A 17,648-nucleotide genomic window follows, 5' to 3' on the forward strand; every position below is an offset into this window, starting at 1 on the left:
AGAGCCACTATGAATCTTTGCATATGGGAAGATGTAAGGGTCCAGTTTCATCTCACTCGTCTAGATCGAAAAACTTTTGACACCTTGGTGTCATCTCTAACTCAGAATATGATACACAAACCTGGTATGCACTCTATTAAACATTGATCAAAGGATTGGTGTTGACATCCTAACACTTCCTTTTGCAACTAAAACCTACAATTAGGATACTATTGGCTTTCACCACACCTTCCTATGGTGTCAGTTCTCAATTTTAGGTAGAATTTCATATATTTTGACAAGAAGCTGTAAGACAGAAGGGACTGGCTTGTATGACTTAAATCACACACTTTTCTACAAACCAATCAAGACAGATAGACTTATAATCTCATTCAAAGGTTTGAGTTTCTGATTTCCTGCAACAAGGAAGAGCATACTTCTCTAGTCTTATAGAGATCTTATAGGCTCCTTATAACCTAAGGATCAGACTCAATTTCCACTTACATTTTACTTGATATGAGAAAGTGGGCACCTTTTATAGACTAATCCCATCGCCTTTTCATGATCAAGTAAATAATGTAGTTTGAGTTCCATGAACCAGCACATGACACACTGAAAGAAAATCATCTTTGTACCATTAGTGGGTAGGCCACTACTAAAAGTGGGATAAGAAGGAGATAAAGCATTGTACAAGACCTCTTTAGACCCTAAAGTAGATAAGGGGATCTTTACATTTTTTATCACAAGAAAGATAACCTGTGATTACAATAAGATGGCAACTTTAACCCTTTTAAAGTAGTGTGGGACACTCCAACTTTTCCTAATGAAGTGGTTGGTAACTCCGATGAGTGACAAACCCATGCACAATAGTGTTCATCACTAATTTATCCTTGTACACATGTTGAACAATTTAAGTAATCATGTGAACTTGGAGATTCCAAATTGTATGGATAAACATATGGATTTGGTTATTTCCATATGATGCATAAAGCCTTGGTTCTGGATTCCAATGGTGATTGCACTGTTATCCCCAATCTCATACCTAAATGTTTTAGTATGAATCTAGATTGATTCTTGAGTGTTGAAAAGATGTCGAAGACAAGCTCCTACTGTTCAATGTTGGAACATTGAGTTCATTCTATGTGGTCCATAATTTTAACAAACATACATGTTGATCATGTTATCATGAAATGAGCCAAAGGTAAGTCTCCAAAGTACACCTTTGTATCCTGAATAATCAAATTTGAGAACTTGGCAAAAAGGTCCTTGGAAAAGATCTTTTATATTTTGAATGCCTCCTTCTTGACGTAATCACCTTTTTGTTTTTTGAACTGTAGGATTCAAAAATATAATAGGAATTTGATATGTAATTTTGGGAGAGAGAAAGAACTAAGCAATTTGTTCATCAACCAATTTTGTGCTTTTTGCAATTTGAAAGAATTTTTCTGAAACCCATATGTTTGGAGTGGTAAGCAATTGTTTAGCCTACATCATTTTTTGCGTATCTAAGAAATAGTCATTCACAAGATCAAAATTTCTAGGATCCCTTCTATTAAATGGATTACCACTAAATTCTAGAAAAAATTGCTCAACCCATATTTCTTGTCAGATTCTCATTACATGAACACATCCTTCTGAAGGTAAAGACCCTTCTTTGGAAAGAAAATCTACAAATATATCTTTGGAGCCTAGGAGGTGTTCAATATCAAAATCAAAATTATTAAAAAATTGAGCCCATCTCAAAAGTCTTCGCCTGATTATTTTATCTTTAGATTCCTTAACAAATCCTCACAAGTTTTGCAAATCACTTCGGAGAAGAAATATTTTATCAACAATAAACATATAAAAGGATTTGAGGGTACTGACTACAACAAGAATCTCTTTGTGAGTATTGTGATAATGTTTCTCACTTCCCTTAAAACTGACAGAAACATATCTGACTATTTCTTGTTTACCTTGAGGATTTTTTCTTTAAGAATAGAAACCCGTGTATCTTCACTAGCATTAGTTTTTGTGGCCAACTAGAGACTTTCATGCATCTCTTCTGGTTTTGTCGTCATGCTTAGAAATTTTGGATTTCGATTCATAATTTTTCCACCTTTATCGACCAAAGCCTTTTTCCTAGCACATGGTGATTTTGGGGGATTTCCTCGTATTCCCTCTAGGTATACCCAAGTTTGGCATCCTTTCAAGGTGGATATTCTTTTCTTTATGGAAATACAATTTTTTTGTTAATTTTGCTCACAGATCTATTGATACATCTGTTTTGTTGTATACTAGCTACTATTTGTAATAATGTGATGATGCAGATATAGCTCCAAGCCAATAAAATGACTCGTCTATAGGAGCTTATTAATCATTGGGGAAATGCTTTGTGCATTGTGGCTCATGTGCCCCTAGATGACTCCACTTCATGTGATTTCTCTCCTTCGTGGGGCGATCAACATCAAAGATTTTTTGCTCGATGTTCTAGATCCCCCAGGTCCAAGGTCCCTCATTGCCACTTTGGTGGGGTTGTTCATCTTGATGGTTATATGCTTCTCTCACCCATAGAGGCTCTTCTTCCACTGGACTTTGGGTGGTGCAGGGATGACTTTTGGTGGTGGTAATGGATGGCTCTTAATCGGTGGTGGTGACAAGGGGTGGCCCTCAGCTAGATATAGCTATTTCGCCAAAGAGGATAAATGATAAAGAGTAAGGCGAGACTCATGAAGACAAGGGGTGGTCTTTTCCTGATGCCAACCCAAACCCCAGTGATGTATGGGGTAAAATGGATGACTGAGACCCCCCTCCACCCTTTGTTGGGTGTGCTTCAAGGCTACTTAGTTTCTCACTGATTTTGGGGCTAGGCCCCTTGTTTTTATTGTTGTTCTTGTTTACTATGTTTTGGGCAATGTCCATATGAATTTGATTTCTAGGTTCTACCCCTATGACTTTGAGGGTGACCTTGTGTCCCTGTACCCTTTTTATGTGGATATTTCTACTATATTTTTTTAATTAATAGATTCTAATATAAATATTCATTAAAAAAATTATAATTTTGATGAGGGGATATCTTTATTTTGAAAATATTTGTTTATAATTAATGCTAATATTTTAAAATGTAAATGGTTATCAAATTTAAGCTAAAAGTTAATAGTTATTATTAACTCGCCACACTCATGCCATTACACTCCACCCCTTGCTGCCATTGTAGAATTCCTCTTGATATTAATGATCACTTGCATTTGCTCGATTTGTTATGGTTTTAGAACTCCTTCATATTGTCTCAATAAATATCTATATGTGTCCATCCTATTTTGTACCATACCTTCCTACATAACACTGACAATTTCTTGTATTTTCCTTACATCCTTTGTTGCCTCATTACAAATAGTATTGTCAATCAGTCCTCTTGTAGTATTTTTTGATAGATTTATTAGAGCCTTGTAAGAAGGTGACCATAAATAAAGATTAACTTAGAGGTGCTTTATTGAATGCTCGGTTTGTCTAGAATTACCAGAGGTTCTTGGTATTGTGTCAATAAAGCTCTCTAATAGTTCTATATTGTAAATGTAATCCACCTAGAATTTCTTTTCTCTAATAATTTGCTTGACCACATCTTCTTCAATGTCCCCTTTGAAATTATTAAGACCTCCTTCTATTGATCTTCCATGGTTCTTTGATTACACTTGAATACGCATAAATTTTATTCTTTTGAATCAAAATCTTCATGATAATTTGAATCCTCATTCTTCATTGATGTGTTGAATGTCGCCTCCTTTCTTGAATATAATTTTACTCATAATTTTCATCTCATATGCAGTTAATGTTCCATGTAACACATCCATAGTCAAACTACTCAGATCTTTGGCTTCTTCTATTAGAGATACTTTTGAATCAAACTTAGAGGGAGGAGATTTGACTACCATTATGAAAATCATTGATTCTTTCAATTCTTCACCTAGTCCTCTGATAATAAATTAACTACTTTGCCAACCTACACTAGGTATGTAGTGATATTTTCTCCCCCATTCATATTAAAACATTTGAATATCCCTTGGTAGTTTCAAAGTTTTGCCTCCTTCACTTTATAATTACTATCACAGATATTGTAAACCATGTCCCAAACTTATTTTGTAGTCCTACAATGCATTATCTTCACAAACCTAGAGTTAGATAAACCATATAAAATTAAACTCTCGACTTTTGCATTTGTTTCACATGCTCTCCTTCCTATCTAATCTCTTGGAGTATTTTTTTGGAATCGCATAAGCATCCACAATAGATTACCAAACATCATAACCTAGATTCATTACATAGGCTTTCATCTTTACTCTCTAAAATATATAATTGGATCCATCAAATAGAGTTACCTTATTTGAAGAAAGACCTTATTGAACTACTATGTTATCCATATTGGATCTACCTCAAGATATTAAGTTTCTTCCAAGTTCCTTGCTCTAATACCAATTGTTAGAGACATACATATAATTAGATGACGGATAAATAAAAAGATGTTTAATCTCAACCTCAAATCTAATTAATCATTAGAATCATTCAAAAATTAATTTAACATTAAGGCAACTAACCAAATGGTAAACATAAACACACATCCACAAAAGAGAACACTAAATATATGTGAAAATCCAAAAGGGAAAAAACACAACGAGAATAGATGCTTAGATCTATTATCCAAATCCAACCTCACAAAAAAAATATGAAACTTACAAATGATTATGAGGATCAATAGATTGGAGACACCAATCCCCTTACAAAGAATTTATAAGAACCAACCTACAAGTGATATCAATCCCCTAATACAAGACTCGAGCATCAATGTTAAGTAAATTGCATTGCCAAAGTACATGAAGTGTATGCTCCAATGATCGATCTAGTCACAATTTTTTTTGGGATGCTAGTATGTCACATAGACATTTATGTTTAGCACATTTGCTCATGGAAAATCAAACTAAGGGGTCATGGGATTGAGAATTATATTGCATAATTATCTTTCTTTAATCTTAAGAGGAGACTTATATATTGAGAAATTGCAAGGTATGCAATTTACAACATTACATCTATCCAAACCTTTCTCATGGAATATGTTTTTTTTTGGATGATTGGTATTGCCTTCCATTTAATTTTTTATATTTGGCCTTTAATATTTAGGGTGGAAATTCTCTATAGTATTTGGAAAGATAGAAATTTAGCTCTCTTTTTAGATTGTCCAGTTGATGTTCAGTTTTCTATGTACACTTAAGTTATGATTTTTTCTAATTTTCTTATGAAGATCTTGATGCAAGATCACAAGGTTGCATTAGAATTTGTGCATTTGTAGGATCTCCTTGATGACTAAGGTAATGCTCCCTATATGATTTCCAAATTATAATATCTTGCCTTATTTTCTCCTCATGGGCATAAGCATGGTCATGACCAATCTACAAGATGAGACCAAATATATCATAGTCTTAAGGCTCTTTAGTCACAAAGATTCAAGGATTATGTTGCTTGACATTGGTCCGACCCTCTCACCACCTTCCACCTCTTCTCAAGGGCATGGTGCTTCAAGTTGGTTCGATACTAGCTAGTTCCCTCAATTAGAGCTAGTTATTTACCTTATTTATGTTCATCTCCTTGTTGATGGGGACAAGGAGGAGAAAGATGTTCTAATTGGATGGGAGTCCATCGATAACAGTTCTAACCTCGATGATGCTTGAGGTAAACTTGATGATTGTGATCCCAAACTTGATGATTGTGAACCCCTTCCTATCAATATTACTTTCACTAAATAAAGATTTTGTTTTTTTTCACTAATGTTTTGGCTAAACCCTACTTAAAATATTTTCATGTCTAAAATTGTACTTTCCTACCACCCACTTTTTAAAATAATATATTATCATCTTTTCAATTAATAAAATATGATAAAGACTTATTAAAAAACTAGAGAGAAACGTCAATTACACAACAGCTCATGAACTCTTTAATAAAATAGAATGAAATAAGATCTTTTTATAATCCACTATATGATAACGTTTATATTAAAATAAATCATTTTATAATTTATCAAGCGTACATTGTAATCAATGTATTTGATGTTTACATAAACCCATACCAATACAGAGACAAATATATACACCATTCACGATGTTCCTTCATCGGCCAGCTGTTTAGATAGGTCCAATTGCAATGTAAAGACGGTTCTATGGCCCTTCACCGGCCTGGTAGTGAAAGCCATTCACAGACCTTGCATTTCTCTCTTCGCTTTGCTGTAGAAAGTCCCATGTATATCCCCATTTTAATCATGCATTAATGGCTTCTTCTTCCTCATCTCACCACGAAATTGTGGAATGTCAACAGGAAAGGGAGGGATCAAGTGCAACGTCAAAAATATACGATGCATTCATCAGCCACCGAGGCCCCGACGTGAAGGAAACCCTTGGGAGACAACTTTATCAACTTCTTGAGGATCGAGGGTGCCGGGCATTCCTTGACCGCCTGGAGATGGAAGTGGGAGACTCTATTTCTTGTGCCATTAACAGTGCCATATGCTCATCTGTTGTTGAGATAGCCATTTTCTCCAAAGGATATGCACATTCCTCATCGTGTTTAGACGAGCTCGTTCTTATGTTACACCAACGAGATCATAAAAGCTCCATGTTCGTTCCTGTATTTTATGATGTCAAGCCATCTGACCTTCGTTACATCGACAATGGACCGTATGGTGCGGCATTTTCCAAATATGAACGCGAAGGCAGGAACCTTGATAAGCTGGACGGATGGAAGAAAGCCCTTGTGTCTGCTTCAGACCTAGTTGGCTTTGAACTTTGCAGGAGTGGAGAGTAAGTTCACTTCTATGCGCTTTGGATTCAATTCCATTCTCCAGGGTCTATGATCAAATATTTTATTAAAAAGAAGAAGAAGATTACATTTGTAAATGATAAATGCATTAGGTTTAAATTACTATTTGTTTATAAGGCTATTTTTTAAAATTATAAAGATTTCAATAGGTCTTTGGTCTTTTGGTGAAAATGAATTTTTTTTAATAAATTTATCAAGAAACAAGTCATATTGAGTACAAGGCTTCAACATCACAAGGAAGGAGGGTTGGATTGTGCCTTTGGCAAATTTGATGGAATGGATAACCCTCAATCTTGGACTCTTAACCAAAGAACTTGCAGCTTAAAGACTCATGAGTTTTGGGTAGCCACATGAATTTGTGGATGATCTAAACTCCACAAAATTTTTGAAGGTTGAGTATTAAAAATTCATCAATTATAAAAACTATTCAAATTATAAATTATTAATCACAAGAAATTAATTAATATGCCATATGAAATAATTACAAATTAACATCTAGGATAATCAATTTAAGAAAAGACTCTTAATCTAAATGATATTTAAAAATGATCTGAAACATCCATCAACTAGAACTGTTTGACCATTCTATAACTTGATATCCTATCTCTCCATACTAATCAACCAATCTCAAACCTTGTACATATCCTCCAAATTCCAACCCTTTCCTTCACATTTATTTGTGAACAACACTTGTTAGTCATATACATATAGTGTCTCTTGTTGTTGCCTTCCATAACCTAAAGATCCATTGCCTTCTCTTGACAATACTTGAAAAAATCATGATGAAATTTCTCTAAGGATGTATGAAATGGAATATGAGCAACAATACAAGTATTGCATCTTCATTGTCTTGGCTATCAAAGCTTCTTATTGTCTTTGTTACCAAAGGTTCAAAACTACTACTCCTCTACCATCTTGACTACCAAATTCTTGTTGTCTTGGTTACCAAACACCCAAATAAAATAACCACTATCTTATTGATTCCTTGGACATGTAGCTCTGAAGTGTATCTTCAAACGATGAAAAACTACATGATAACATATCAAATAAATCTACTTTTACTCTACTTGTTTAGCATAGGAGACACCTTTAGAAGTATAAGACCACATACTAACTCATCATGAAGACTACTTTCCTCTATGTCAATCAAGAGGTGAAGATAGAACAACATAACTCCATCAGACCAATGTTCCTCATCAATGCTCAACAAAAAATAATCAAAACTAAAAATTATACATCAAACTAAAAAAATTAATTGTCAAATGTAAAAGAAAACCAATGATTCCTACCAAAACTACCTCTCAAACAATGTATCCAATCTCCAAGTGAGAGGCTAAGTAGAGATGATATATTCTTCCAACCTCCATTTGACCCCCTTAAGCTTTAGTACCCAAATGTAACATGAGAATCTAAAAAACATCCATTAGTATACTCATGTTGTCATGCACATTTGCGAATCCCATTGAATATGAGGACACTTGGTTTAACCAAGAATGCATTCATTGGAATGATAGCTTCATACTTTTATTATAGTGTAATATTGTAAATTCATATGCTTATCTAAAATCTTTCATTCATAGAGCACATACATAAGCAAGATAATGTGACTAAAAGATTAACTTTGTGGATTTAAAACTTGCAATCTCCAAATTCAAAGTATTTCCTTTAACAACAATGTTATGTACTTACCTCAATCACTTTAGACTATAATTTAATCTTTAAAATGTTATTTCAAAACTTTCATAGTAATAAAAATAAAGTTTGAGTTTTTACCTATTAAAGATTGAATATGGATAAAAACAATTGGTTTGTACCTATTAATATTTCAAAAACATTAAAAGTCACAAAAGCTTTATCTATCATTATTTTCATCTTGTTGCTTATAAATTCTTTCAAGCACATACAATATCCTCGTGTCCTATCATGCCTATTTTTTCTAAAATAAAACTTCACAAACAATACTTTATATCGTGTCTTTCTTGTCTAGCTTTGAGGGATGTCTCCCCTATTTTTGTTGTCGTTTGGCTATTGGTTCTTTTCTAGTGCGCTACTGGTTGGAAAATTCACCAATCTCCTCACAGTCTAAAATCCATAAACTCTTAATTTTAGTGAGTAGTGAGTTCTTTTATCTTTAAAGTATATTTTCTTTCGTCTAAAGAAGGACTACTCTTTATGAAATTAAATTCAATCAATAATTTTTTTTTTTCAATATTATTATGTTCAACATTCTTGTATGTTTTCACGTAGGAGAAAATATTTTTAAAATTAAAAAAAAGACATTCTCTATCAATTTATATTAAAAAAATATCTACTTTTTCCCTTACAAAATTATATAGCCTATTTTCTTGTCATATATATAACAAAGAGAATGTTAAATTTACATTTTTGAGTAGGTTTGTGAAGACATTTTTTTTCAATTATTTTGGTGACTATTAAATATCCATCAATAACTAAAACAATCTACATCATAATTTAATCATAATAAACAATTAAATTAGTATTATTAAATATTTTAAATTAATACTTCAAATCATAAATAAAACATATTCATAAAAAATAAATTTTCAAAGCTTCTGGATATGATTGGATATTATAAACAACATTTCACAATCAAATCCAAAAACATCATTATTATTAGTACTTGCCATTAGGTTAGTACTATTGCAATCTGTTGGACCGAATTTTCATTAATGCGTTATTATTCAATTGCTTTTCCACCAATTATATCTATGAATTTTTTAGTTAGTTAAGATGCATGATTTTTAAGTTTTCAAATTCTTTTTAGGTCATTAAAATAATATTATATTATTGGTTTTGTTTTTATTAATTATTTATTTACTATATTACTTACTTTATTGATTTTGTTTTGTTCCTCCACACATACACTTATTGACTTTCATTTATTCATAATTTTATAAATAATAATCAATTTAGAAAGATTAAAAAATGTACACTATTATTTTATTTTATTATTTAAAAAAGTTATATATATATATATATATATATATATATATATATATAATTTTAGAAAGTCACAATTAAATACATTTCAATAGCTATTTTTAAATATATCAAAATATGCATAGTTAAAATATTAGTATTTGTTTGTTAGAGTTAAATATCTCAATATTGAATAGATTAGGGAGATATGTTATAGTTGTCTTTTCTCAAAATTAAAATTATGTAATAATATTTTAAATGTAGATATATGTTTTTTTGGATTTTCTTTCTATAATAGCTTTAATTAAGTGGAAATATGTTGAAAAAACCAAATCTTTCTCAAATATTTTTTTAATTTTTTAATTTTATTTAAATTATTGTATTAGTTATTACATTTATCATGTTAGATTCATGACAATAAATATTTATTTATTATTATTATTATTATTATTTATTAAATAGTTATTTATCTTTAAATTAGAAGTGAAGGATTAGTTATTAAATTTTTTATATAAAATTTTTTATTACTATTTTTAATTGAATAATTATTTTATTTTATAATAGTAATATAATAAATATTTTTCTTACGTCTAGATTCAACCCCAATATTTATTAAAGTAGGATTAATATTTTAATTTAAACCCTATTTATAACTCTATATCAAATCATAACCTTAATATTGTAAATAAACTCAATTTGAACCATAATCCTAATTGAACATTAAACCAAATTAAACATCAACACTAAAATAATTGAATCTTAACCCTAATCACAACCCTAAACCATATGAAACCATAATCCTAACCTTAAACCAAAATGAATCCTTACCCTAACTTTAAACCAAATCTAATTCTAACCTTTAAACAAATTATTAATCTTAAAACTAACCCTAAAATAAATTATATCCTATTCCAAATATTGAATGCTAAGGTCCCAAACCAGATTAAAACCTAATCCTAAATCAAATTGAATAGTCTACCAAATTAAATTATAAAATATCATAATAAGTATAAATTTGTATACCTTAAATTAAACTAAATCAAATTATTAATATACTTTTTATAATAACGTAAATTTAAACAAATCAAATTAATTATATAGAATAATTTAACAAAGTTTAATAATTAAATTAAATAAATTAAAGTAAAATAAATCAAATAAATTAAATTAAATTAAATTAAACTAAATTAATTAACTTAAATTATATAAATTAAAATATTTTAATACTATAATATTATATAAATAGAAAACTTAATTTAGTATTTTATTCTAAATCAAATTGAATGCTAAACCTTAATCTAATTTAAGACTAAACCAAACTAAACACTAACAAAAAACCAAATTGAGCCACAAACAAACCCATAAAAAAAATTAAAACCACAACTGTAACCTTGCACCAAATCGAACCCTAACCATTAACCTAATAATTTATCTTAAATTTTGACAATTTGACTCTAAACAAAATTGTACCATAATATTAACACTATATCAATTAAATCCTAACCATAAACCAAATTTAAACCTAACCCTAAAAATAACCTTAACCATGATAACAATAAACTCAATTCAATTGTAAACAAATTCTACCCTAAACCAAACTCAAGCTTCAACCTATACAAAATTGATCCTAAACCCTAAATCAAATCTAACTATTAACCAAATTAAATCTTAACCCTTATACTAATTAAACACTAAACTAGATTGAACCCTAATCTTAAATAGACACTAAACCAGAGTGAACCCTAATCCTATATGAACACTAAACTAGATTGAACTGTAACGCTAAATGAAATTGTACCCTAACCTTAATACTAAATCAAATTGAACACTAACCTTGAACCCTCACATTAAAGTTATATTACAATTAGGGTTATAATTTAACAATAGCCACTATTATATTAGCAGTAAAATTTTGGTAAAATTAGTATTAAAATTTAATAATGGCTACATTTCAATTTTATTTTTGATTTAACTTAATTTTTTATATATATTAAGATAATTTTATTAAAGTTAAAATATCTCAATTATAAAATAATTTATTCTTTAAAATTTATTTAAATAATTAATTAAAAATAAATTATTACACTTATAAATATAAGTTTTTTTATTTAAATTCCTTTTTTTTGTCGTTGCGGATGCTACATTAATTTTTTTATAAGAAATTGGCATTACAAAAGATTAATATGCCCTTCGTTACAATTGTGTAAATAGCCTTTCAGGATAAAGATAGGTGTGAAAATTTGATGTCTAAGCCTCTCTCTTGTTTACTCCATTTATATGTACTAGTTTGATCGAATTCTTCTATTACCTTTTTTTTTTTATATTGATAATAGAGAGTAAACTAGAGTACAAAACAGTTAAAATTGTATTAGTAGTTCATGCCAGCCTTATAAGTAGGCAACCACATCAGAGAGTATGTGAAGGTTAGGAAACTGACATATGGGTTTATACAAAATACCCGTCAACATATAGAAAAAAACCTATACAGTCCTAATCTGATATATATGAAAAACATAAACAAGCCTATACAACTAAAGAGGCATATACAAAATCTATCCAGCTATATACAACCATCATGACCCAACTTTGTGCTAGATCTAAGCAATCCATCCTAAGGGGCCTTCCATCCAGACCAACCTCTGATCATCCAACATCTTGGTAGAGTGTACCATTTGCTGGCGAACCAACTCTCCATTTCCTCCAATTTCCTCCATAAGAGCATCCAAGGCATTGACAAAGGGTGTTCTTTCAGCATTCACTCTCCCCCAGGTATAGCCATGAGAGAGTTCGAAGATAAAAATTCTTGTATGCCTGTCAGTAAGGAACCTACGAAATTTCTCCTTATTCAGCCTGATAACCATAGTAACTTGCAAGAAGATAAAATGAAAGGTGAGTCTACGAAAAGACTCAGTAAGGACCCTTTCTTCCCCTTGAAATATTTGTATATTCCTAATTATCCATAGATACCAAAGGATTTCACAAGATAAGAGATTCCAAAAAAGATTAGTGTCTTTCTTAATGCCTTTAATAAATCCAATAACAACATCAAGTATGTTAATATGCATCAGTATAATCAAACCAAAAATAAGCCACACTTCCTTAGCAATAATATAGTCAAAGAAGATATGTCTACTGGAATCCTTAACTTTACAAATATTACAAAGATCTTCTTTACTATAATCAAATCTGATAGGCAATTTATCAAGCATTAACAACCATCTAAAAGTTTTCTTTTTAGGAGCTAGAGGAGAGCTCCAAAGAGCCTTAAACATTTCACCCCATTGAGCATGTGATAGATCCGAGTACCAGTTAGCATTAACATGATTAAGAATATTAGCATTATATGATAGAGTTTTATAGATAGAAATTGATTTCACATTACAGAGTGTGCTACCATCAACCCATGAGATGGATACAAACCTGTCTTCATTCACATCGCATCCTTTAGGAAGCTGCAAGAGATCACATGCATTGTACATTATGTTATAAGTTCTTTTATTAGATAAAGGAAGATGATACTTGTTGGAGAGATCATGCCATAAAATGAGATCACCATTAACAATAACATCTTTAAGACAACAAATACCTTTGCTGGCCCATTTCTTGGCCGAATATCCTTGAGTGAGAGCTTGAGTTTTACCATTGTGGGTTAAGTTCCACCAGATTGATCTTTCCCCACAAAATTGTTTACCTTGGCTGATCCAATTATGACCAATACTAAATCTAATGCTTTCCCATGCTTTCCAAATAGACTTAAAGACAACAGAGCCTACGGTAGAGACTAAGAAGGATCCAGCTAAAAGGTCATTAATAGGAAGGGATTTCCAGGATTTAGCCTTCTTGGGAACACCCAGTCTAATGTTATTCTGAATGAGCACTTTCCAAGGTTCATTACCTTCCAATGCATGGAAGATCCATTTAGCAGCAAGTGCAATCCCTTGCACTTTAAGATCCTTAAGTCCTAGTCCTCCAATAGACTTGTCCATACAACGCTTTTCTGTGACTTCTACCATCCGACCATAAAAAATCTCTAATGATCTCTTGCAACTGATTGATTTTATAATTACTAAACATCCATATAGAGGCATAGTAGATACTATAGGATGACAGAATCTTCTGACAAACTTGTACTCTCCTGGCCAGTGAGAGGTAGTGTTTGTTCCATTTGGTAATCTTGGTATCAATCTTGCTCTTAATCCATACCCACATACCTTTGAGGCAAGGAGAGATTGCAAAAGGAATCCTGAGGTATCTGACAATTGTGTTAGGTCCTCCCCATTGAAACCCATAGGTGAAAAATCAATCTGGTGGCCGCTCAGACCAACTGAGCATAGTATATTTGGTTTGAGAAATCTTTGCCCCTGAAGCATCATAGAACAATGTGAGCTTGGAAGATAAAGCACTCATGTTCTCCTTGGAGAGTTCAAAGAAAAGTGCAGTGTCTTCTGCAAACTGAATATTAAGTAGTTCAGATTTGTCCAAAAAGGAGATCCCTCTAACCTTAGGGGAGAGAGAGTTATTCCTAAGTAGATAAAACAAAGCGTCAGAGGCTATTACAAAGAGAGCAGGGGCTAGAGGGCACCCTTGTCGAATAGATATACTAAGCTTGAAGGGCTGTGAGATCAACCCATTAACTTACACCTAGGCATGACCATCCCTAAGAAGTACTTGAACATATTGATAGAAAACCTTAGGGAAACCAAAAGCTTTAAGCATCATGGAAATAAAGTTCCATTCAATCCTATCGTAAGCCTTTTCAAAGTCCAGTAGAAACATGACCACCTTTTGATTCAAAAGTCTATCCCAGTCCATAGCCTCCCAACTAGTAATGAGATTCTCTAAGATGTATCTCCCTTTAATAAATCCGGTCTGAGTGGTACAAATAAACTTGGGCAGGATATTTTCAATTCTAATAGCAAGCATCTTCGCAAGGATCTTATAGGAGACATTAAGTAGTGTAATAGGATGCTAGTTTTTTATAAGAGCCTTGTCTCCTTCTTTAGGAATAAGTTTGATAAGGCCTCTATTAATGTTAGCACCTAGAGACCCTGTCTTAGTAGCTTCCTTATAGACCTCTAGTAAGTCATCCACAATCCAACTAATATTAGCCTTATTGAATTCAATGGTAATCCCATTCGGCTTGGGGGCTTTATCATTATGCAAAGAGTTGATGGCTCCTTTGATCTCCTCAACCAAGAAGGGTCTACTAAGAGTCCTACCTTCTTCAAGAGATAGAATCTTGGGGACAAGAGCCCGACATTTGTCTCTAGCAAGCATGAATGCAGGAGAATCCTCTGAGGAGAACAACATCTTGTAAAAGTTAAGGAATTCATCCATGATCTCTTCTTCCTCAAAGACTTCCCTACCGTCCACCCACAGCTTGTCTATTTTTTCCTTGAACTATTTTTGTTTCAGAAGGTTGAAGAAGAATTTTGACCCTTTATCTCCTTGAGACAACCACAACATCCTAGCTCTTGTTTTGGCTCTCATGGCTCTACCATGCTAAAGTTTCTTGAGTTTACCTCTAGCCACCACCAGCAAGTGGGTAAGGTGTGAATTGTTAGGGTTTCTTTGAATGTCTTGCTCTACCTTATGCAGATTAGAGGATAGGATAAGATCCACCTGTCTAGCATCCTTGACCTTCTTCTTGCCAATGGTTGAAAGTATCTTCTGCTAGCTAGACACTGAGATATTCCACCTAGTAATATTAAAGATATCTTGAGAGTCCCATTTATTGAACAATCTCACAATATAAATAGCAACTAAAACATCATGATCTTGCAATAATTTACTGTTAAGGATGAATTTGCCACCACTTTTGTTATCAATCTTGTTAGAGCTTTTGAAGATAATATCAGCAAAAATGGGATGATGGTCAGATACGGAAGAAGGCCTCACAATCACCGAGCACCCTTGTTGATTTGGGACAAAGGAGAAGGCATCCTTATTAGTGTAAAATATGTCCAGTCTACAAAAGTTCATATTTCCATCTTTTTGATAATTGCACTAGGTAAACTAGATGGCCTTATAGGCTTGTTTTAAAACTTCCAAGGGGTCAAAGAGTCTCTTAATGTTTTTCAGCATTTCCCAGTGTAACTTCTCTCCCCCTTTCCACTCAACATTGGATCCCCCTAACTTATCTCCCTTGTGTTCAGCCATGTTAAAGTCTTCCCCCAAGATCCACGAGATATCTGGAAGGGATGTAAGCCATTGCTAGAGGTCAGATCTATCCCTATAATCATTGGGAGCATACATGGTGCAGAGCTCAAAGGAAGAGTCACCATGCTCAAAGGTGATCCATACAGCCCTATTGTAGGGGGACACTCCTGAGAAAAGGATAGAGTTACTCCACTTAGGGTTAATAAGGATAGAAGCCCCCCCTTTGCTTTTCTCATGTTTAGTGCAAAATTTGAGGGCATCTCTCCATACAAAATTAAGATTGACTTCCAATGAAAAACTAATGTCTTTAACTTCCTATAATAGGGCAAAGTCCAAATCCTTATGCTGATTAAACATTTTTCTCAACACATATTTCCTATCGAGTGATTCCAACCGCCGGATATTCCAAGATAGGCACTTCATTGTAACTAGATAGTTAATTATCATTCTTGTCAGCTTTAAAGCTACTAAAACACTTGGGGAAGCTAGCCTTCTGGTTAGACCTTTTTTGTAGGGGAGAGATTATTTTTAGAGCCTAATGGCCTGCCTCTCTTCCTCCTAGTGAGTGCTTCAGACTCAGAAATCTCCTTATTCATATTATCATTCTCCCTAGTCCCTTCACAACTAGTAACCAAAAAGTTGGATCTCAACTCAGTCTCAATCTCAGACTCATGAATGTCTATTAAGGAGGCTTCCTCAAGGGTATCACCCTCAGATAGACCTAACTTAGAAGGGCAATTATGTTTAGGATTGTCAATCATTGGAGTAGTCAAGATAACCTCATAGTAGACATTGTCATCATCAACCAAGGAATTACATTTCATAGGGACAAAGCCCGAAGAGGAAATGATATGAGAGGGAGGGGGGCAATCTCCATCCCCTCGGGGATCCTCAAAACTAGTCTATACTATGGCCGAATTGGATAAGTCAGCCAAGGCCTAGAATTGATTAGAATTAGAAGCAAAATGAGGATCACAGGGGGTAGAGGAGGTTACATCCCTTATTCTACTATCACAGCTTCCTTGGTCAATCCCTTCAAAAGACAATAATAGATTTAACATGGGAGTCCTTGTTTGAATCATTCATTAATAAGGTCTCAGGTGGGGCCCTACTAGCACCATCCTCCACGGGTGCCTCAATAGAGCATGGCATCTATTGCCCTCTAGGCCTAATTTTTTCCAAAGCCAATTGTTGGGCATTTTTTTTGTCCTCTTATTCTTTCTAGAGACCACCTGGAAGCCAGATCCCTTGACTCACTCCATTGGGGAGATGGCAGCAGATACAGTTGACTGGGGGGGGGTTAGCATTAAAGGAGCCAAAGGCAAAATCTTTTTCAATAACAGGGGGTTCACAAGTTGTTCTTTCATGAAGCTAGCCACAACATTATTAATGGTCTTTTTGAGAGAGTCCAATTTATCCAAGATAGGAGGAGATCCTTCAGTCTTAGTGGCTAAGTTAGGGGAGAAGTGACACCTGACTTAGAGGCGGCTCTAGGAGGGTTAACACCATTTTCTTCTTGGTTGAAAGGATGGGGCATAATCTTTTGATGTGTCTTTCCCGTTTACACAGAAAGCAAGAGTTTAGGCCTCCTAGGGTTTTGATAATACATGTGAATATGTCGCCTTGGAGTTTAATTTCAATAAAACTCAAAATATCAATGCCAGGGTTAATGGAGACTAGGACTCTGGCATCAAAGTGGGGGACAATATTTGAGGAGTGATCAACCCTAA

General features: G+C 33.1%; 1 protein-coding gene across 1 annotated transcript; it reads left to right on the forward strand.

The window, feature by feature from the left end:
* Nucleotides 1-6,270: 6,270 nt before the first annotated feature.
* Nucleotides 6,271-6,804, forward strand: LOC131034324 (probable 2' cyclic ADP-D-ribose synthase BdTIR). Its single transcript, XM_057965802.1, has one exon. It carries the CDS (start codon nt 6,271-6,273, stop codon nt 6,802-6,804), a length of 534 nt encoding a protein of 177 aa, XP_057821785.1.
* The last annotated feature ends 10,844 nt before the right edge of the window (nt 6,805-17,648 follow it).

Source organism: Cryptomeria japonica, chromosome 3 (genome assembly GCF_030272615.1).
Source record: "Cryptomeria japonica chromosome 3, Sugi_1.0, whole genome shotgun sequence".
NCBI classification, from domain to species: Eukaryota; Viridiplantae; Streptophyta; class Pinopsida; order Cupressales; family Cupressaceae; genus Cryptomeria; species Cryptomeria japonica.